The sequence below is a fragment of the Episyrphus balteatus genome, chromosome 4, assembly GCF_945859705.1.
Source record: "Episyrphus balteatus chromosome 4, idEpiBalt1.1, whole genome shotgun sequence".
NCBI classification, from domain to species: domain Eukaryota; kingdom Metazoa; phylum Arthropoda; class Insecta; order Diptera; family Syrphidae; genus Episyrphus; species Episyrphus balteatus.
In genome coordinates this window covers 36,540,430-36,564,969 of record NC_079137.1, presented here as the reverse complement: position 1 = coordinate 36,564,969, position 24,540 = coordinate 36,540,430, and the positions used below count along the sequence as shown (strand labels likewise).

Below are 24,540 nucleotides of genomic sequence, written 5' to 3'. Positions count from 1 at the left end.
ATCGACATTTATCTATCCACATTTATCTATCGACATTTATCAATCGACATTTATCTATCCACATTTATCTATCCACATTTATCTTTCGACATTTATCAATCGACATTTATCTATCGACATTTATCAATCGACATTTATCTATCCACATTTATCTATCCACATTTATCTATCCACATTTATCTATCCACATTTATCTAACTACATTTATCTATCGACATTTATCTATCCACATATATCTATCCACATTTATCTATCCACATTAATCTATTCACATTTATCTAACTACATTTATCTATCCACATTTTATCTATCGACATTTATCTATCGACATTTATCTATCGACATTTATCTATCCACATTTATCTATCGACATTTATCTATCCACATTTATCTATCCACATATATCTATCCACATTTATCTATTCACATATATCTATCCACATATATCTATCCACATATATCTATCCATATTTATCAATCGACATTTATCTATCGACATTTATCTATCAACATTTATCTATCCACATATATCTATCCAAATTTATCTATCCACATATATCTATCCACATTTATCTATCCACATATATCTTTCCACATTTATCTATCCACATTTATCTATCTACATTTATCTATCGACATTTATCTATCGACATTTATCTATCGACATTTATCTATCCACATTTATCTATTCACATATATCTATCCACATATATCTATCCACATATATCTATCCATATTTATCAATCGACATTTATCTATCGACATTTATCTATCGACATTTATCTATCCACATTTACCTATCCACATTTATCTATCCACATTTATCTATCCACATTTATCTATCCACATTTATCTATCCACATATATCTATCCACATTTATCTATCCACATATATCTATCCACATTTATCTATCCACATTTATCAATCGACATTTATCTATCCACATTTATCTATCGACATTTATCAATCGACATTTATCTATCCACATTTATCTATCCACATTTATCTTTCGACATTTATCAATCGACATTTATCTATCGACATTTATCAATCGACATTTATCTATCCACATTTATCTATCCACATTTATCTATCCACATTTATCTATCCACATTTATCTAACTACATTTATCTATCGACATTTATCTATCCACATATATCTATCCACATATATCTATCCACATTAATCTATTCACATTTATCTAACTACATTTATCTATCCACATTTTATCTATCGACATTTATCTATCGACATTTATCTATCCACATTTATCTATCCACATTTATCTATCGACATTTATCTATCGACATTTATCTATCCACATATATCTATCCACATTTATCTATTCACATATATCTATCCACATATATCTATCCACATATATCTATCCATATTTATCAATCGACATTTATCTATCGACATTTATCTATCCACATTTATCTATCCACATTTATTTATCCACATTTATCTATCCACATTTATCTATCCACATTTATCTATCCACATTTATCTATCCACATATATCTATCCACATTTATCTATCCACATATATCTATCCACATTTATCTATCCACATTTATCAATCGACATTTATCTATCCACATTTATCTATCGACATTTATCAATCGACATTTATCTATCCACATTTATCCATCCACATTTATCTTTCGACATTTATCAATCGACATTTATCTATCGACATTTATCAATCGACATTTATCTATCCACATTTATCTATCCACATTTATCTATGGACATTTATCTATCGACATTTATCAATCGACATTTATCTATCCACATTTATCTATCCACATTTATCTATCCACATTTATCTATCCACATATATCTATCCACATTTATCAATCGACATTTATCTATCGACATTTATCTATCCACATTTATCTATCCACATTTATCTATCCACATTTATCAATCGACATTATTTATCAATCGACATTTATCTATCCGCATTTATCTATCCACATTTATCTATCCACATTTATCTATCCACATTTATCTATCCACATTCTACCAAATTTCAAGGTTCTACGATAATCAGAAGTGCTCTATAATATTTTATGAAAATTCAGCGGAAATGGGCGGATGCCACGCCCCCTGAATTGAAAATCTCAAGTTTTCGATTTTTTTCTTTGTATACACCACAAGTCCTATCACCGTGTAAAATTTCAAGTTTCTACGATATCGGGAAGTTCTCCATAATTTTGATGATCTGTCAGTGAGTCAGTAAATCAGTGAGTCAGTGAGTCAGTTAGTCAGTTACGGTTTTTGCGATTTTTAAAGCCCTATATCTCAGAAACTACTCATCGTAGGAGGCTTAAATTTTGCGAGGCGTTTGGTTTTGATCAGCTCAACAAATGTAGCGAGTTTAAAATTTATCTATCCACATTTATCTATCCACATATATCTATCCACATTTATCTATCCACATATATCTATCCACATTTATCTATCCACATTTATCTATCCACATATATCTATCCACATTTATCTATCCACATATATCTATCCACATTTATCTATCCACATTTATCTATCCACATTTATGTATCCACATTTATCCACATATATCTATCCACATTTATCTATCCACATTTATCTATCCACATTTATCTATCGACATTTATCTATCCACATTTATCTATCCACATTTATCTATCCACATTTATCTAACTACATTTATCTATCGACATTTATGTATCCAAATTTATCTATCCACCTTTATCAATAGACATTTATCTATCCACATTTATCTATCGACATTTATCCACATTTATCTATCCACATTTATCTATCGACATTTATCTATCCACATTTATCTATCCACATTTATTAATCCACATATATCTATCCACATTTATCTATCCACATATATCTATCCACATTTATCTATCCACATTTATCTATCCACATTTATGTATCCACATTTATCCACATATATCTATCCACATTTATCTATCCACATTTATCTATCCACATTTATCTATCGACATTTATCTAACGACATTTATCTATCGACATTTATCTATCCACATTTATCTATCCACATTTATCTATCCACATTTATCTATCGACATTTATCTATCCACATTTATCTATCGACATTTATCTATCCACATTTATCTATCCACATTTATCAATCGACATTTATCTATAGACATTTATCTATCCACATTTATCTATATACATATATCTATCCACATTTATCTATTCACATTTATCAATCGACATTTATCTATCCACATTTATCTATCCACATATATCTATCCACATTTATCTATTCACATTTATCAATCGACATTTATCTATCCACATTTATCAATCGACATTTATCTATCGACATTTATCTATCCACATTTATCTATCCACATATATCTATCCACATTTATCTATTCACATTTATCAATCGACATTCATCAAATTCCACATTTATCTATCCACATTTATCTAACGACATTTATCTATCAACATTTATCTATCCACATTTATCTATCCACATATATCTATCCACATTTATCTATCCACATTAATCTATCCACATTTATCTATCCACATTTATCTATCGACATTTATCTATCGACATTTATCTATCCACATTTATCTATCCACATTTATCTATCCACATTTATCTATCGACATTTATCTATCGACATTTATCTATCCACATTTATCTATCCACATATATCTATCCACATATATCTATCCACATATATCTATCCACATTTATCAATCGACATTTATCTATCGACATTTATCTATCGACATTTATCTATCCACATTTATCTATCCACATTTATCTATCCACATTTATCTATCCACATATATCTATCCACATTTATCTATCCACATTTATCTATCCACATATATCTATCCACATTTATCTATCCACATTTATCAATCGACATTTATCTATCCACATTTATCTATCGACATTTATCTATCGACATTTATCTATCCACATTTATCTTTCGACATTTATCAATCGACATTTATCTATCCACATATATCTATCCACATTTATCTATCGACATTTATCTATCGAAATTTATCTATCGACATTTATCTATCGACATTTATCTATCGACATTTATCTATTGACATTTATCTATCCACATTTATCTATCGACATTTATCTATCGACATTTATCAATCGACATTTATCTATCCACATTTATCTATCCACATTTATCTATCCACATTTATCTATCCACATTTATCAATCGACATTTATCTATCGACATTTATCTATCCACATTTATCTATCCACATTTATCTATCCACATTTATCTATCCACATTTATCAATCGACATTATTTATCAATCGACATTTATCTATCCGCATTTATCTATCCACATTTATCTATCCACATTTATCTATCCACATTTATCTATCCACATTCTACCAAATTTCAAGGTTCTACGATAATCAGAAGTGCTCTATAATATTTTATGAAAATTCAGCGGAAATGGGCGGATGCCACGCCCGCTGAATTGAAAATCTCAAATTTTCGATTTTTTTCTTTGTATACACCACAAGTCCTATCACCGTGTAAAATTTCAAGTTTCTACGATATCGGGAAGTTCTCCATAATTTTGATGATCTGTCAGTGAGTCAGTGAATCAGTGAGTCAGTGAGTCAGTTAGTCAGTTACGGTTTTTGCTATTTTTAAAGCCCTATATCTCAGAAACTACTCATCGTAGGAGGCTTAAATTTTGCGAGGTGTTTGGTTTTGATCAGCTCAACAAATGTAGCGAGTTTAAAATTTATCTATCCACATTTATCTATCCACATATATCTATCCACATTTATCTATCCACATATATCTATCCACATTTATCTATCCACATTTATCTATCCACATATATCTATCCACATTTATCTATCCACATTTATCAATCGACATTTATCCACATTTATCTATCCACATTTATCTATCCACATTTATCTAACGACATTTATCTATCGACATTTATCTATCGACATTTATCTATCAACATTTATCTATCCACATTTATCTATCGACATTTATCAATCGACATTTATCTATCGACATTTATCTATCCACATTTATCTATCCACATTTATCTATCCACATTTATCAATCGACATTTATCAATCGACATTTATCTATCCGCATTTGTTGTTATTACCAAACTACATAGAAATCATATACATATAAAAGTGATTTAAAAAAAAAACAATAGTTTAAAGAAAGAAACAAATCCCGGCCTTATTTCCTTCTTCCTACTGATAAATTTTAATTTTTTTATTTTAATATAGCAATGGCACTCAGCTATATTACAGGTTGTTTGAAAAGTGTAAATTTTTTAAATTTTAAGACTAACGTGAGACTAGCCTAACCGCATTCTTAGAACCATCAAATAAAGAAGTTGTGCAGTTATTTGCGTTTTGCTAACAATAAGATGAGATGGATTTATTCCCCTTTTCCAATTGGTAATTCAATTGATATTTTTATATTCTAAAAAAGAAACTGACGAAAACAAGAATTTCTACATTAAAATAAATAGCTATATTATATTGTACCAATTTTAGAAAAGTACAATTTAATCAAAAAAGCAATCAAGAATTAGTTTTTATTTTGATGAAGAAAGTTTGATTTTTATTTGAATTGTCAAATTTTAGAAAATTTCGCATTTAATTTTTCTGAAATTTGGAATGTAGATTAAAAATTTCTGCAAAATTTCATATCAATTTTACTTAAAATAGTTTTTTTCCGAAAAATGTTTATAGCGATTTCTAACGATTTTGATTTTTTTCTAAAAACGCGCCCTAATAAAAGAAATCAAATTGCTGAAATTCATTCTAGATGCTGTTTTTTTGTTTGATTTGAAGAACGAATTATTTTTTTTTGATATGTACGTTTTAGAACATTTAACAAAAAATCTTATTTATATAAAAAGTTTTAAAAATTAAAGCAATCTGAAACTTAAGAAAAAGTTCGTGAGATCGAGTCGTGCATTTTGTTTTTCATCTACAGCCCAGTTCCATTGGAAGTGGTAGTCTTCTAATAGTAGATGTTTTGGTTAATCTAGTACTATCATATACTGTCTTGGAAATCGCTAGTAAACTACTAGTAGTACTTTGCCACCTCCCAAAGGAACAGGGCTTACATTGAAATGAAACGTTTTGTCTTAAGTTTGTTATTAGAATTTTGAACTTGATACTTGATACTTTTTTTCAAAATAATAGTCCAAATTCATTTTCTCAGGGGCCCCGAAAATTTACTCTAGCACACGACTCATTTTGGTCTAGCGCCGCCTCTGAGCGGAAATAATTTTTCAGGAGCTCTGAGCTGATCCTTAAGTGTGTCATCCCGCATACGAAACTATGCATGACCAAACAAAAATAGAACAATTTGCATTAACCGTCAGTTTTAAATTAATTTAAAAAAAAGTTACTCATACACCACAGTGACCACCTGAGAGTATTAATAGTAATGATACGAGCTTACATCTGGCTGCTACATAATTTTTTGATAAATATTTTCTTTTTAAGCTCACATAAAAAGCATTCAACACATTCCCCTTAAATGATATGGATTTAATATAAAACAAAGTTCAGAAAAAATTCTTTTGGACCATAAATTCCGGCTTAGAATACGAGTGACGAGTTGACAAGTGAATTAAAGTGATTTCGTGTCCATTTGTCTATGCAATTATAGAATACATTTCAGAGTACCTAACCTAAATTTTTAATTTTTGAAACTTTTATCAGTTTTGATTAAGTATTGCTTGCGTAACATGTACTTCTTTGAGTAACAACATTAAAAAATCTGAACTTAAAACAAATGCCACTAGTAAATGAAATAATTCAAGAATTATTCGATTTCAACACATTAAAAATTTAATAAATTAATCTATTTAGGTTAAAAACTTACTTTAAATTTTTCGGTTCGAATTTCGAAAGCGATGAAACTCGCATACCGGTGTAAAAATTCGAAGGATCCGTTTGTGTTGTATTTATTAAATAGTATGCTATAAAAGGAAATTCCGCTAAAATAACAAAAAAAAAAAATAAAAACAAAAGTACCCGTAATTTATCATAATTAAAACCAAAAAAGAGAAAGAACAACTATAAAGCACTGAAACCACAAACTCACCGCTCTTTTCCATGTTCGCTAACAACATTCCACCTACAGCTGTATTCGCTTGTTGCACCTCATTTAAAAGTTCCGCTGCCACAGACCTTTGCTTAAGTAATGGATGTGACAGCGGTGATTCCATTACAGGATCTATTGGCTCCAGGGGACTCATCAGATGCACGAGTATACATAGTTTCGGATCGGACACCTCTAGGACACTTAAAGGACTTGTCGGCTTTGCCCCATCAGCGGAGGGAGGTGGTAGCTAAACAAAAATAAAAATAAAAAATTCATTCATTGGAGTTAAACTTTTTAAGTAAAATTAAAAATAAATGTTTATTTACCGGTATACCTGCAGGTAGAAACCTATCTACACTCTGAACCGGAATAATAAAACAATCACGATCCAAAGTTGAAAGAGAAATTGGTTCTGTTCGAGCCGAACCACCGCCAAAGCTTACTGTAAAAATATTTTAAAAAATCATTTTTTTTTTAATAAGATTTTTGCAATGTTAAATTCTCAATAAATTGTTATTATAGCAATATTAAAATAAAAAATAAAATATTATCAACAAAATTCTAAATAAAATTTATCTATTCATTTTTAGAATACATTGAGAGAGTAACATGTGAATATAGGTTACAGGTATAAATTGTTTGTCCTTTATCGTAAAAGAGGATATTTCAAATTCATTGGTGTTTTTTTGACTTAAATTTTGAACACAACAATGCAAAAATATAAGCAAAAAAATTTTTTAAACAAAACATTTAGAAAGCTGTAAGCAATAATAAAACGTTAAAAAATCAGTGCTGTCGCAAGTAGTTTATAAAATTATAAAAAATTGATAAATTGCAAGTGATCTGTTTTTAATTGGGATTAAAAAACATTCATAGTTCTCTAATTTAGCGGAAAATTTGAAAATACTGTTTTATTAATTCTCGAATACATACAATGTTCTTGCTTGAGACTTTTAAGTTAAAAATTGCTTGACCTTTTAAATTTCTAGAGATAAGTTGCGTGATAGCTAAATTAAACGAACATAAAATTTGTCTAGTTTTCGAGACATATTTAAATATTGGAGTCAATTAAGGAACTTGGTAACAAGTAAACAAGAATCAGGAAGAGATGATTGAACAATAAACTCAAATGCACACCTGAATTTGTACCCTGTAAAAGCTTATTGTTAGCGCCTCGTTGAATTAAAGCTTCCTGGTGGACTTCTGAACAGTAACACGACAGCTTTGTGGAAATATTCTAAGTTAAAAGTAGGATTTTGGATAAAATATAGCGTGAACGACTCTATTTAGGTATAGTACCGACTTTAAAAACCATATCGGTATCGACAAACACCTGAAACAAACAAATGCAACGACTTCTGCATTTAGTTGGCTCAACCATAGAACATTCCAAAATCGGTAAGCTAAGAAGGGAGGCAAATTTCTACAGTTATAACCATTTAGGTACTAAATTGTAGTAAAAATTGAATATTAAAAACGAAATTTAACAAAAAATTTCGGATTTTTATTTTAAATTTTAGAACCAGTTTTTTAAACAGATTTTGTAAATCAAAATTTTCAATAAAAAATTGGTGTTTTCATATCGTTACAAAAATGGTCTTATCCATAGATTTTTAAGAAAAGTACCTTGAAATTTTTGTGAGAAATTAGGCTACACTTGCAAAACTTAAAACTTCAAAAATTAAAAAGATTTTTTCTTTGAGTAAGAAATTTATTTGTAAAAATGTTCTTTTAAAACATCTAAAGTTACCCAAAAAAGTTATTCTAGTGTTTCTTGTTATTTATTCAGTTTTCAGTTGCCGGTTCTTCTGTTTAGATTGTACAATGTACATTTATTACTCAAGATATGTAGCCCGCATACTAAGTATGTATGCTTAATCAAAGTGAAAATGCTCTGAAAAATCATACATATGTACCTCGAAAACCTATCAATAAACATTTTTAGATATGATTTTTGGGTATTCTGGGTTAAAATCTATACAAAAAGTATAACGGCACAATTTTTATTGTTATGTAGCGTAATGGTTCAAAGCATATATGTAGTTTTTTTTAATTTTAAAAATAGTGAAAATTTATCTCTACTTCCGTATTCCGTTGATCACGTCTAGACTTACCCGGACTGTACGAAAATTTGCACGTTGTTAACCTAGAACACCTTTAAAATATTGGAATCTTGATAGAATAATAAGTCATAAATGTTTCCTTCTTTAAATTACAATACATTATAATTTATAATAAATATTATGGAGCTGCATTAACCTTTTAGTTTTCTAATCTGAAATACTTTCTCATGTCGTAGAATTTGATTTTCAAAAAAAAAAAAATTATAATAAAAATCATTTTAACTTAAACTTAAAAAAAAAAAAAAAACAGGGACAGCACTGTAAGCAATTCAACGTAACAAAAACAAAATCAATCAAACTTCACTCCAAAAAAATACTGAAAACTGTTAAATCCATCCAGTCCAGTTATGTAAGAAATATTTATAAATGTGATGATAAATTTGAAAAAAAAAACAACACTTTTCAACACTAATTTTAAGCAGCAAAAAACAAAAAAAAAGAAACTGTTTGTGTAAAATTTTAATATATTTTTTATGTACAATAAAGTATTATTCACATTTTGGTTTTTGTAATTCATTTCAATGCAGTCAATTGTAGAAAATATGTCTAGCTTTCAGTATTTTGTTGCATGTGAAGGATGATGATAAAATTTTTAAAAAAGTTAACAAAAAAATGTACTAATTTGTGTTCAACGTGGATTAGTAACATCAAATACAACATAAACAAATTACTTTAGGTACTTATTTTTTACGTGAAAATTAACAACAAAAAAAGAATAATTTTAAAATAAACTAATTTGCAACTCAAACCTTGCCTGGCAGCGGTAGGTGTGGGAGCGTCATTCCTCTTGCCAGAGTTCCATTTTAATAAAGATACAGATGGCTTACGATCTACTAAGGGTTGAGGTGCATCCACATCATAGGACAAAGGTGATATTGGAGGGGTGTTGTTAGCACCCGATAATAAAGGACCGCAACGTTCTGTAAATGTGTTTTCTTTTTTTATGATGGAGTTTTTTTTTTTTTGTGTTTTTATTTATATTTTTGTTTTGTTTTTTTTGATTTTGATAATGTTTAAAATTTTAATATAAATATTTAAGTTTTTTGTGTGTGTGTTTTTATAGTTTTAATTTTAAATTATACGCATCACATACGGTTTGTTTTATTATTTTTTACAGAAAACTAGACACATTTTATTTATTATTTTGTTTTTAGTTGGAAGTTTTTTATGTTTTTGTTTTAGCATAATTTATTGATATTTATAGAAAAAAATTGATAAATTGTGTTTCGGTTATTAATAAAATAAATAAAAAAAATTCAAAAGCTCACATGCGTTTAAATTTTTAATTGAATCTCCGATTTTTAAAGCTTGCCATAATGCTAGGCAGTATATATATTTTATTAAATACTTAAAGTTATCCCTTTGACATTTTGTGGTATTTTTAATCGAAAACTATACGATTTTATAGTATGTATGGTCGATGCAGTTGACAATAAATGAAAAATTGATAAAAAAAAAGAGAAAATTATATTAACATACAAACTCGTATGAGTATGGGTATACCAGCAAGAGGATATAGGGAACATGTCATACATATCCTTTGGGAAGATAAGTTATGCGTTTTAATAAAAGCGTGTTTAATTTAAATGGAACCATAAAAGGTTTGCCATAAAAGCCGATGGGAAATTAATTTTCAATATTTTTTTTTTTGTTGTATAAAGGCACATACTGCGGCAATTGAATTGACAAATAAATTGATTTTTCTTTTTTTTTTTGAGAAAAAGTCTACGGAAATATGGAGGACGAATGAAATGCCCAGTGAAATGACTACTGGGAGCATTTTTCGGAGATTGTTCTGTAGATGGTTGATTGGGTTTTCTTTTTATTTGATCACAACTTTTCAATTAACAGAGATACAAAAGATAAAAAGCCAGGCCAGGGGAGAATAAAACAAAATTCATGACAGATCCTAAGCAGTGTCTATTTTCAGTATTTTCAGTATTTTTTTTTGTCGTTTTTTTTATCCGATTGTAAAAAACAATGCAATAAATGAATATATGTCATATTAACAATTTTTTTTATCTTTTCTTCTGGTTTGTTACGTAGGATGTTTCGATCCTGGTTCTTGTGGAACCAAACCGAAAGCAATCTACACTGGAAACAATTTTAAAATAATTATTAATTTGAAGGCCTCTTCAAATATCCCAATTCTTTTTTAAATGATTTCAATTTCTGTGGATAACGAAGATATGAAGGTAATAAATATTCAATTTAAAGATTATGCCTTAGATTCGACTTTTAAAAGTGACTGCTAAAATAGATGCAGTTCCGAAAAGTCGAAACATGCGGGAACCTACGTCTGAAACTTTTGTTGGGCATTGAATAATTTTATATAGAAGTGACACCGGGAAAATAATCTGCTATGAATAGTCAAAGTCGCTTTACAGGATTGTGTATTCGATAGAAATATCTAAAAAGGTTTTTTTTGTTACTAAGTAACTAAAACTATTATACAAAGTTCTAATTATCTTTTGTTTGACTATATTTGTTTTTTTTTTTAGTGTTGAATTTGTATTTGTTTATTTTTTTGTTTTTGTAATATTTGGAAAATAAAAGAACTTAATACGAATTTTTTTTGATTCTTAAAGCCTGAACTACATCAAAACACAAAGTCAGAAAAGTACAAAAAAGTAAACACGATGTTTTTTCTTGTTCCCCCTAGTAACTTATTTGTATATCTCTCTTTCATTTTTAAAAAGTATTCGAGTCAAAAAGCTTGAACATGAACAAGCTTTCAATTTTCACAAAGTTTCAAAAACAAATACACTCAAACAAAATTGTATATCCTTTCCGTAAGGTAGCTCTGCGATCACATAGTTCCTGTCATTTTCGAAGAAAAGCTCTTTTGACAAATAAATGTAATTTCAAACTAATATCTAAAAATTATGAGCTAAATTTATACAAAAGCTTAGAAAACAATGCCGTAAGTAAAAAATTTACCATTTTAAATGTTTTAGAATATTTGTATACCTAAATAAATTATTTGACATTGATTTCTTTATAGATTTTTCAAAGATTCTATTTAAATTGACCACGTGTTTGAAGAATGGATCCTTAAAAACCTTGAAATGGTCTATTCAATCGAAATTTTTAAACATTTTGACGAAACTTAATTTTCCAGAAGCAAGTAACGAAGATTGAAGAAAGTAATTTGATAACAATCATTCAGAAAATTCCAACAATTTGCGACAAAATGCGAAATTACTTCGAAACAGAAGCAACTTATTGCCCAACAAATAGCTCAACGCTTCTTGGGTTAGTTTTCGTCGTATTTTCAAGAGCGAACACTATATTTAAATGCAATTTTTTGACAGTTGTAAAATGTATGTTTAGACCGTATTCCTTAGAAATTATTTTTATATGTTAAATAATTTCTGCATTAAAATAAAAATATTTCGATTTTGGTTCGCAACTTATTATAATGAAGTTTTTTTTTTTCAAATATACAGTCGATTCCCTCGAAGACGTACTTCCTTTAGGTTGAATTTCCCTCTAACAAGAACAAGATTCCTTACTTAAATTTCCATCTAACTGGAACTAATTTTGGTGTCCTGAAAAAATTCGAATTAGATGAAATCTACTGTAATTTGTTTACTTTTCCAGATTTTTTTTTATTTGAAATTACAAAACTTCAAAAACAAAAGAGCTTGTTTAGTTAATTTTTTTCCAATAGATGTCAGGTAAATATACATGTGATTTTTATATTTTGAACTTTGTTTACTTTTTTGTACTTTTTTCACTTTGTGTTTTGATGTAGTTCAGGCTTAAGCTAGAACAACATCGAAACACAAAGTCAAAAAAAGTATAAAAAGTAAACAAAAGTACAAAAGAACAACAACAATTTAATTGATGTGACATTTAAAAATTAAAATTATTTGAAAAATTAGAAACTTTTTTGTACTTTTTTCACTTTGTGTTTCTATGTATTTCAGGTTTTATTTTATAAGAATTTGTTTTTCAGTTTATTAATGTAGTTTTCGATTGGACGTCTAGAAGCGTCCGGAAGCATTCAGAAGCCTTCTGATACCGTTTTATTGGCATGAAAATGACCGCCAGAACGGTTCTCAAATCCGAATCCAATCAATAAGAACTAATACATTTATACTTACATGTCAAAGAAACACTCAATCATTGTTTTTTTCTGTTTTTCATTTAATTTTTTTTTGTTTTCTGCATTTAATTTGTTAATTTATTTTCAAACAAATAAATTATGCTTTTAAAATATTTTCCAAAACGAATTCCCCATTAATTGGTTAAAAATTAGATACAATTTTCTTTGAATATTAATTATTTTTCAAGTCATATGCCATGTTTGACATTTTAAATTTAACAGAAAAACAAACACAAAAAACAGAATTGAGTGGAAGCGATTCAAACTGTTTTATTGGATTTCAGAATGAGTGAATCCTTGAGTGATTCCAATCGAAAACGACATAACTATCACTGACTACAAAGGGGAGAAAGATTTTGTTCATTTATAAGTGCAAGTGTTATTTAATATCGAGTTGGTTGTTTGGCATCTAAGCCAAAGTTGTAATTCACATTACTTGCACATTGTCCAAATACACTGTGGCGTATACGTGTTTTTTTTATTTATGAAATTTTTGTTTAAACTGCATGTGAAGACGGTTGATCAGAATCAGAAGCTAGACATTTTCATCTGGCAAAATTACACATTTTAAAGTTTTTTTTGATGCTGAATAGAACGAGAACTTATATGAGAACTCTAAAAATTGTGTTTTAATTTGAGATGCGTTTGAATTTTGGTTTTCTCGATTTTGTTGTTTAAAATTTCATGCCGGGGTAAATTGAAAGTTTTCCCGACACAAGCAAACAAGAACTGTAAAGATACGGCTTTGTTCATATTTGTGTTTCATTACGGTTCCCATTTTGACCATTAAAAGAAGGTTAAAATAAACCAAATTCAAAATGATGGTACGGTAGTAAAACTTGGCACTATGGTTTTATTTGCCATGCAAATAAGGAAACAATAAATTCTATTTTAATTTTTCAAGTGAGAACGTATTTTTTTGGGGAAAATGAGAGAATATTCACCATTTATGAAATTTAGTGATACTGTTGCAATTGATATGATAATTAAGAACCACAAGAGTTTATGCAAATATCGAAGATGAAAGCGTGTTTTTTTTGACAGAAATGAAAATTTTGATATAATAACTTAAATTATATTTTGGTGTAGTATAATTATATTGAACATGATATAGGGGAATTTTTTAATGCTGATAATACAGTAAAATAAGGAGAAAAAAGGGGTAAATCTCGGAATGAATGTTAGTAGAAATTTTTTTTGCCTAATATCTTCCTTTTGCCATTCTATAACATATCTCAAAAGTCTAGAAAAATCTCATGTCCGCTTGTCGCGATTTCAAGGTCAAATCGCGAAATGGAGATTTTCAAAATTAGCAAAATTAGGCTATGGTATTATATACACATATGATACATGATTTCAAGGTATTTTTTAATGCTGATTCCAAAAAATCTAAAATCAAGGCAATCTGGCGTCTCTGAAAAAAGTTATACCTGTTTTTCATCTGTCAAATCATATTATTATAATAGTTGCAAATTTACTGCCGAAAAACCCTTAAAAGTTATGGTAGATGAACCAAATTTTGCATGAAGATTTTAGAATCCATCATTATTAAAAATCAAAACAATCCATTACAAAAAATATATATACCTACGAAATAATGGTATTTTTTGATGGAGGGGCAAATTTTAGGATATGCACTAAAGAAGATTCTTGTTCATCTTTGGAATAAGTGCTAATAGGCTAATTTTTTCATTTTAATCTTTGTTTGGATATTCTTTAACTACCCTCAAAAATCTAAAAAAATCTCATGTCCGCAAGTCCTAATTTTCTTGGTTTGAAGATAAGGTGCAGATTTGAAAAAAATTGAAAAACTACTCTTCAGATATTTGTGTCAGATCAACATGAATAAGGTACATTACTTTTCAGGGATGGTCATATTGATTTGTTTTTGGGTTTTGTTGGAATCAGCGTTAAAAAATACCTTGAAATGATATGGGTTATGTTGGTATACATATAAGAATCTAAAATTTTCTTATTATTTTTTTTAAATCTGCACCTAACTTAGTTTAACCTGGAAAATAAGAACTTGCGGTCATGAGATTTTTTTAGATTTTTGACATAAGTTATAGAATATCCAAACAAAGATAGAAACAAAAAAATTAGCCTATTAGCACTAATTCCAAGATTGTACCAGGATGTTTTTTAGTGCACATCCCAAAATTTCCCCTTTTCTCAAAAAATACCATTTTGTTATAGATATAAATGTTTTTTTGCATTGCATTGTTTTGATTCCTAATAATAATGGATATGAAAACCTTCATGCAAAATTTGGTTCCGCTACCATTACTTTTAAGGGTTTTTCGGTAGTAAGTTAGCAACTGTTATAATAATATGAGTTGACAGATGAAAAACAGGTATAACTTTTTTCAGAGACGTCAGATTGCCTTGATTTTAGATTTTTTGGAATCAGCATTAAAAAATACCTTGAAATCATTTATCATATGTGTATATAATACCATAGCCTAATTTTGCTAATTTTGAAAATCTCCATTTCGCGATTTGACCTTGAAATCGCGACAAGCGGACATGAGATTTTTCTAGACTTTTGAGATATGTTATAGAATGGCAAAAGGAAGATATTGAACAAAAAAAATTTCTACTAACATTCATTCCGAGGTTAAACCCTTATTTGACTGGATTATGAGATATATACAAAATATAGAAAAAATATTTATTTTCAAGGTACAGATTTTTTAGACTCAGATTGCAATCTTGTATCGAATAAACAGTTTTGGTTCTAACCACATTTTTCAAAAAAAAAAAATAAACATTGGCATGCCATATTCCAAGCATAATTATTTTTATTCGATACATGATAAACGGAATTTCCAAAATTGTTTCTATTCCAAAATTGGGACCTTATTTTCCAAAGCATACAGATCGTAAGAGTCCCTTTCGAAAAAAGTATAGGTTATGTTTTCCATATTGGTCACATGGCAAGCACAGTAAAAAAAAAAACAAATTCCCCTCTAGGAATCAGAAAAAACAACCAATTTTTAACCAAATCAACTTGCTGATTTAGGCTATTGCCTATTTACAAAATATTGCAGTTTTCTAAATGTTTTTTTTTATCCTTCAAAAAATTGTTGGGACATTCGCATCACGGCGATTTTTTATAAAAAGAAAAAAAAAAAAACAATCTTCCTTGGGATGTGCATACCCACACCACCAAAAGTAAGTGTCAGTCATTTTTTTATCTATGAACTATTAAAATCAGATTTTTTTAATTTTAATTTTTAAATTTAAAATTTTTTAAATTTTAGATTTCTTAAATTTTGATCGTTGGAAAGAATTGCTTGTTTTTATTTTGAGTTACCTACTATGGATACGTTTATTTTAGTTTTTATTGCTGAATATTATTCTTTGGCAAAAAAGTAAATTTCAGTCAAAAATGCTGAGAAAACGGCAACACTGGTCGGTTTTAAATTTTTTGACTTAACTCGAAAATCAAGCCTTACTCTAAAATGGTTCAAATAAATCAACACTTATGTATAAGTTAAAATGTTAAATTTAATAAGCGAAGCTGCAAGTCACTTGAAGAATTTAGAATTAATGCAAAGACCATACTTTTGTGTTAAAATAAACTCAATATTTGTCTTTCCAAATATTGGAACAGTCCATAATTCGTTTATAATAAATTATTTTTTAAACTCGTTAATAAAAGAAAAAACACACTCATCTTATAAAAATAAACAAAATAAAATCTAGATAATATTTTACACATTTCAGCAGACACAATTTCGTCAACTAAAAACATGAATCTGAACAAAATTTACGCTTTTCACTCTTTCACTGTCACTGGTCCGTTATTTATGATACACGAATGCATTAGGCAGGCACAGAAATACATATTGAACAAGCTATGTATCTTTATATTTTTATATTCAAATTATTCACCACAAATGCGTCCAACTTACACATGCTCCTGCTAAGCCAACTGGAAACTAAGACTAAAATGCACCTAGTTTTCAAAAAAAAAAAAAAAAATAAAAATTGAAAATTACCTTTTTTGAGACTAGAACCAACAAAAGTTTGTGGTAGTTAAAAAAAATATATCATTTTAAACTTTGTGTCCTTTTTTCTACTATTTTTTGTTGTATTTATTTGTATTTGTGTTTATGTGTGTGTGTTGTGTTTATTAATGTATGAATGCTTAATGGTTAGTATTTGTGCTACAGCCAGAGGATTCTCTTGTATTATTATTTTATTGTGTGTACCTACAATTTGTTTTTTTTTTTCTTTTTGGATTTTTTGCAAGAAAAAAAAAATCAATTGATTTAAATATGTATACCTTCGTTGAAATCAACACCTTGTCGATTTGGTTGAAAGAACAAATGTGTTCGATAGTGAATGTCCTCGGTATTTGTATTTGATATGCCCATGTCACGGGAGCGCTTGGTCCTGTTTGCTTTACTTGTAAGCTTACCACCACCTCCACCTGACTTGGAAGCGCCACCTTCGCGGAAATTCTTTCGAAACATTAAATTCATCTTGACGGGAGTTTATCGGCTTTTTATATTCCACTATATACAGAATTCAAGGATTAAGGATTATATTTGTTGAAATAAAATTCGTTTTCAATGTTGTCAACATCGATTTTCCAAGTGAAATACAGCTTTTTATGTTGTCAATTTTTATTTATAAAAAGGGAATACAAAATTTTGGACCTCGACCTTAGGACAAACTATCCACCTGCAAATGAGTGCAGTGAATGTCACAGGATGTGAAGAGAATTTTTAGTAAATTTATTTTTTTCATTCTATCCGCATTGAAATCGATAAAATTCTTTTTAAATTATAAATTAACTTACTACTACACACAGCAAAATTGTCCTTTATCCTTCAGAGTGAACATTGTTAATTTCACTTTTGAACTTCAATAAAACCAACAACAACAACGATAGGGAAAATAAAACTAGCTAGGTATAATAATATTTCAACTACTATCTGAAGTTAGCGCGTGAGTGTCCTTCTGTCAGGCGATCACGATATGAACTGTTGACTCTCTGGAGGTTTTTTTTTTGTTGTTAGATTGTAATAATACAACCAGAAGTTCGCTCCAAAATCACGACTCACGTCTAGTTTGGATTTTTATATACTCCCCAGTTACAAATTGTTTTGGTTGTGTTTTTTTGTTTTTGTTTTACATCCAACCCTATTTACGAGCGACATAAAAGCATATGGAATTGTGGGCAGGACAACAGCCAGACGAGAAAACTAACAAAATCTTACCCCAGGAAGGTGTTAAAATTTCACCCGGGAAATACCTCATATCCGCTTTGACGGTAATCAAAGTCTTATCAGATTTTTCTAGGAAGTTTCTTGCGTTCGTGCAGAGAACTGAGAGTGATTTAATACACCACAACAAAAAGAAGAAAAAAAAATAATGAAACGGAACTAAAAAGGCGTGTTTTAAAAAGAACTTTATATAATTTTAAAATAATTGTTAGTAATTTTCAGTTTGTTTTTTCTTTGATTTCTAGCAGATTGTGCGAATGAAATGATTATGTGTTTCAACCTTTGTGAAAAGTGAGTCGGGGGTGTGAGATTGAATCGTTTAATATTTTATGCATCTATTTCCCATTGTCGGGTAATAAACTTGAAAAAAAGTCAGCATTTCAATAAGTGAACTTTATAACATTATGCTTTAAGAAAGTTCTTAAGGAACATAAATATACTATCAAATATTACTGTAAGGATACACTGGTCTGGAAGGAAATCCTCCTTTTAATAAAACTATATTTTTCTAAAAGATTTTTGTGTGCTGATTCCGAATCCGAAGTCAAAACTGGTTGAAGTCAAAACTGGCCTAGCACTTCACGTTTTTTAGATATTTCCGTGAGAAAATCTCTAAAACCCATTTTTTTTTGCTATTTTCGAAGCAATATTTTGGCGTAATGTAAACTTTTTCAACTAAACTTGTCACTAAACTTGTTTATAAAAGAACTAATTTCGTTCTTTCAAATTCAGTTTCAGTCTTTTCAATATCTCTTTTCTTATCCGAGATATCTTAATATAAGTAATTTAAGTAGGTTTGGCATATTTAACCATAAAGAAACTGATCATTGAAAATTCATATTTCTTTCTCCCGAGAACAAAAGTACCTATACTTTTCTAATAGATTTTAGAATGCTGATTTTGAATCCGAATTCAAAAAATTTCGATCAGCTCCCGTTTTTGAGATATAGTAGTTTTTTGTGAGATTTTCTAAACAAAAAAAAACTTGATTTTGTGATTTTCTAACGCTTATACTTCTTCGGATTCGAACTCAGCACATCAATTTAGGAGAATCAAATTTGAAGCTTTAGAAGACAGTGTATCGAATGGTTTAACACAGATAAGATGTTTCTAAATAGAAAAATAGTATATAAAATTACAAAATACGTATAAATTTGTTTTAATGTATTTTATTATAGTTTTCTTTACATATTTGACTTTTTATACAGGGTGTTCCAAAAGTAATGGATCAAACGAAATATGCTAATAGGCCAACTTAAGGGCTTTCAGAATTTGGTAACTTGTTCATCCCAAATCCTAACGGTTTTCATTTAAATGCAGTTTTTGTGAAATTTCGAAAATTTCATACTTTGCAACAGTAGTTTGCTTCCTGCGCCCATAATTGATTTTTGTTTTTTTTTTTTTCTACAATTCTTTCACTAAAACATTGCCTAATAATTGCGAACCATTAATTAATCAAAATATTTTTTATTTCATTTCGCTACAAATTATTTGAGAGCAAGACCTCGAACAAATTTTCTATGGTGTGACACTGGTTTATTATTTTAAAAACTTGCCCTGTTATTCGAGTTTCCAAAAAAGTATAAAAGTTACCAAAGTTCAAGTTAGATCGAAAAATATTGCAATTTGAATTCAACAAAACATGGCTTTTCAGAGCAAAATAACAAGCGGTATTCATAGCTCCGTTACAATTTCGTGTTTACGTGGTTACTGGGTGTCACTTCGAAATAGGTGACATAAGAGGTTACGGTACTGGTTGAATTCAAAACAAATGTTTGTATAAATTATCAACAAGGCTCCAAGTGTGGTACTTATAACACAAAAAAAAAAAAGAATAAAAACAATAAACCAAGAAAAATTTTAATATGTTTTGTTCTTACAACTAGCGGTTATTTATCAAAAAAAAATTCCTTTTGTAATCAAACAAAACCTTCTTAACACGCATGATAATTTATGAAAGTATAAGAAGTTGAGTGTATGTAAATGACCACAACCGGACGCGTCTCTTCGTGTGTTGGTCGTCAACACAAGGTGTGTAAATCTGATTAATACTCCTATTTAATTCTTGGTTTCACAATGTTTAAGCTTGAAAATCAATTCGAACACCAAAAAACCCATACCAAAAGCTCTTATTTTGAAGTTAAGGTCGACGCCTGAAGTTTTTTCCCATAACAAGTTAGTTTTATAAAGAAGTCTGAGAAGCTGACGATTTAACATACTTCCCTGTTGATACTATCAACTGAATCTGAAGCAAACTATAGCCTCTAATTAGCAATTCAAAGGGACTATGTAAATCAAAGCTCTGTAAACAAATATAGGGTTAAGAAAACATATCTATTAATCAAATATACAAAGTTGCATAGGTGTAAATGTGAATTCCAAAGGAAAAACCATAACTTTAATTCACCTATCTGAAGGGTTGGCAAATTATATTTTAATTCAACCCCTCCATGACCAAAATACCCAAGTTAATTATGAAAACACAATCAACGTGGTTCTTTCAAGTACAAAGAAAAAAATAAAGTTTCTAGCAACCGCCTTAAGCTCTTGAAGGTTAAATTTGTTCAGAAGTGTAACCAAATATAAGGATGAGTTACCTAGTCTTGTTGGTTGGTAGCAAAAGCAATGGGTAAAGTGATTGAATAGAAGAGCTCTATAGCCTGCCACTCAATCCTCTTCACATATATGTATGATTATTTGCAATGGAAATGTTCCTTATTTAGTCGTTATGCCATTGCATGTACCTGTGCCTCCATATAAACCAACCAACACACATCAGTCACCATGTGTAAATATTCATAGAAAATACACAGAGATGTCCTTGAAAAGGACGACAAGAGAATTCAATTTGAATGTCTGCTGATTGCGCATAAAATTAAAATTAAACGAAAAATTTACACAAAAGCACACAAATTGGAGGTAATTGACGATGACGATGAAGAAAATGGTTGACAATTGCGGGAAACATGCGGGTATAGGAGGTTTTTGCGTGCTCCAAAGACGTTACTAACTTTTTGTTCCTTTTCTATTAGAAGTAGGGAAAGCAAACAATCCTTTCCATTACTGTTGTTTTTTTTCGGAAAGAACAGGCTTATGGTAAAACAATCAAACAAACTCAGTATTGGGTAAAGAGAATAATATAGAAGAACAAAACCGGAAGGAAGCACTAAACTTTGAAGCTAACAAATGCGTGTGAACGCCATTAATCGATTCGAATAATCGACAAATGAGTAGTTGAAGTTGTTGTGCACGCATTTTGCATTAGAGTTAGTTTATCAACTGTTATTTGTGTTGGAATTGACAATATTGTTTGGAATTAACTTGAGGGAAGAGTTAAGTTTTAATGTAAAATGTTGTCATTTTATTTTATTTATTAGTTGTTACATTGATACATTTCGAATTGTCATTATTTTCTTACTGAATTTTAAGTAAAATAGTCTAATCAATGTTGTAATATGGGTGATTCTCAGTAAACAGTTAATTTTATACGAAATGTTTCAGTTTGAGGTTTCAAGTAATTATTTTTTTGGAAAATATTAAAATTAAGGAGTTTAAAACCACAGTACACATAATAAGGTAATGGGCACGTTCAGGAAATATTAGGGACTAGATATTTAGGCAACGTCATTGGGCACGTTCAGGAAATATTAGGGAATAGATATTTAGGCAACGTCATTTTCTGAACCGAAATTTGAGTAAATTGAGTAAATTAGTTTGGATATGATGCTATTGTCAAATTTAGAAATTTATTTAAGTATTTTACCGATCGCATGGGGAAGACACCAAATTTCACTTAACTTTAATGAATAAATAATATTAATTATAAACGATAATGCACATTTTACTCGTTTTTCATACAAATAAATTTAATTTTGCTAAAATAATTCTTTAATTAAAAACAATCTGCTGTCATGTTTACAAAAAAAAACTTTCCTAAATTTTTAGGGAAAATTTTCTTGCCTAACTTTCCAGTTAGCTTTCCAATAAAATTACCTAAATTGGAAAGATTTTTTCTGACAGCTGACCAATCAGAGACCGAAAAATTACCTAAATATTTAGTGCCTAACGTTTCTGAACCTGCCCAATATCTTCCGAACGTTGTCAAAATTTGTTTGTCAAAAATGGGCACGAATCTGTCAGGTCGACCTTTAATTTTTATTTTTAAATCGCAGTAAACAGGAAATTCATTTTTGTTTTAATTTATAAAATGTCATTTGAAAAAATTATAAATTAAAAAATAACAAATTTCCTTCGTGTTTCTTCTTGGAAAATGGTGAATAATTGTTAAAAAATTAATGGTGTGCGTGATTTTTCGGTTTTTGTGCGTTTTTGGTCGGTAAATAAAAGAAATAAGAATTACGGTAGCTGACATTGGTCGCCAAATTGTCATGTTTTGACAACTTGGCGACCAATGTCAGTTCGGAAGATATTACCTTTTTATGTGTACTGTGGTTTAAAACAATACAGAAATTTTGTCAAAAAATAACTTGGTAAGTTAAAATGGCTAATGTGAGAAATGGGGCGGTTAAAGTTGTTGGGTTTTACTAATGTGTTCACAGACACTTTGATTTGAAATAGGACACATATTTATCAGGTGATACTGAATTGTTTTAAAGTGACCATTTTATAACATTTTTTCATGCTAACATTTTTAATGTGCCCAAACTGTTGAACGATAGAAGGTCTAAACTGATAAGTAGGCCAAAACAGTTTTACCAATTTTTTGCTTGTCTGGAAAAATGAATTTCCGTTTGTAGAGTGAAATATCAGTGCCATTACGATGAAACTGTGAATTTAGTCCAATTTATTAATAATGTTTAAAAATACTGACTTTTATTAAAATTAAATTTTTTCCCCCGGAGGAGGGGAGATGTCCAGACATCTTGGTTTACAATATAAAATTTCTTTAAAAAGTACTCATACACCATAGTGAACAAGTGCAATTTATTTTTTATTTACTCGAATAGGCATATAGATGAAACATACATGATGTATGTTATTCAAAATAGTAAGATCAATGGGAGGTAAGATTCTTATAAAAATATTAAAAATACAATCACCATCCGGAAATTAATGTCAAAATCTTCTTCCAAATTGATGATTCTTATTTGGATTCCATGAAGGAGTTATATCTAGTTGTAATAAATACATATAGAAATACATACATAAACATATTATATATAAGAATATTCTCCGAAAATGTCACATTGATACGGCAATTAGTTTCAGAGAAATAAGCGTATTTGTGTAGACTTTTAAATTTAGTTTACATGGTTCCCAAAATTTTTAAACGCGATTTTCTCGAAACGATGTTTTCAAAGTCGGTGAGGAAAATTTCTCCTAAACGGCTGCACCGATCGGCTTGAAATTTTCACACGATCTTCTTAGATACTTTTGCAAGGTAATGAACGAAGGAATAATTTTACCGATAATAATTCGTAAAAAAAACCCGCCATTTTGACAAAAATCAAAATTTTGACTATTCCTTCGTTCATTACCTGGTATTGTATCTATTCTAAAAACGAATCTTTTGGACTTTTTTATTTTAAACAATTTGGATCAGAGATATCTTCCTCACCGCCAGACATCTTTTTGTGGAAGTCCTCTAGTAAATCTTCTACAAAAATAACGGAACTCAATATTTTTGTAAATACATCGCGAATCCTTAAAGTACATTAAATTCGCTATATGCACATTTACTGCATGTATTTCTTTAATAGAAAACCTTTTCACAAAAAATTCAAACAATTAGGTATCGTAGGCACAACGCTAAAATCACGAATCTGCAAAATCGTAGTTTTGAGAAAAACGTCTTCAAAGTTTTGGAAACTCATGCAACTTATGGAAACTCGTGCAACGAAAATTCATAGTTTAGGGTTCTAAGCAACAGATGGAGGATCGGGGTCGACGCAGTGAATAGAGGGACGG

The 24,540-nt window shown here is 29.3% G+C and overlaps 1 protein-coding gene and 1 long non-coding RNA gene across 5 annotated transcripts in view; one reads left to right on the top strand and one right to left on the bottom strand.

Moving 5' to 3' along the window:
- Positions 1–24,540, bottom strand: part of LOC129920207 (uncharacterized) — a 115,534-nt gene that overhangs the window by 23,869 nt on the left and 67,125 nt on the right. Inside the window, exons 2-6 of one of the 4 annotated variants that reach the window (XM_056001454.1) lie at positions 17,667–17,898; positions 10,014–10,184; positions 7,468–7,583; positions 7,142–7,388; positions 6,920–7,034 (exon numbers count right to left, since the gene is read on the bottom strand). In XM_056001454.1, coding sequence (XP_055857429.1) covers positions 6,920–7,034; positions 7,142–7,388; positions 7,468–7,583; positions 10,014–10,184; positions 17,667–17,865 — 848 coding nt within the window. In that variant the 5' untranslated portion in view covers positions 17,866–17,898. The remainder of the gene's footprint in view (positions 1–6,919; positions 7,035–7,141; positions 7,389–7,467; positions 7,584–10,013; positions 10,185–17,666; positions 17,899–24,540) is intronic. The other 3 variants (XM_056001456.1, XM_056001457.1, XM_056001458.1) reach the window with 3 other exon arrangements.
- On the top strand, positions 11,854–12,680 carry LOC129920208 (uncharacterized). Its single transcript, XR_008773207.1, has 2 exons — positions 11,854–12,187; positions 12,269–12,680. It is a non-coding gene; the product is annotated as an uncharacterized LOC129920208 (long non-coding RNA).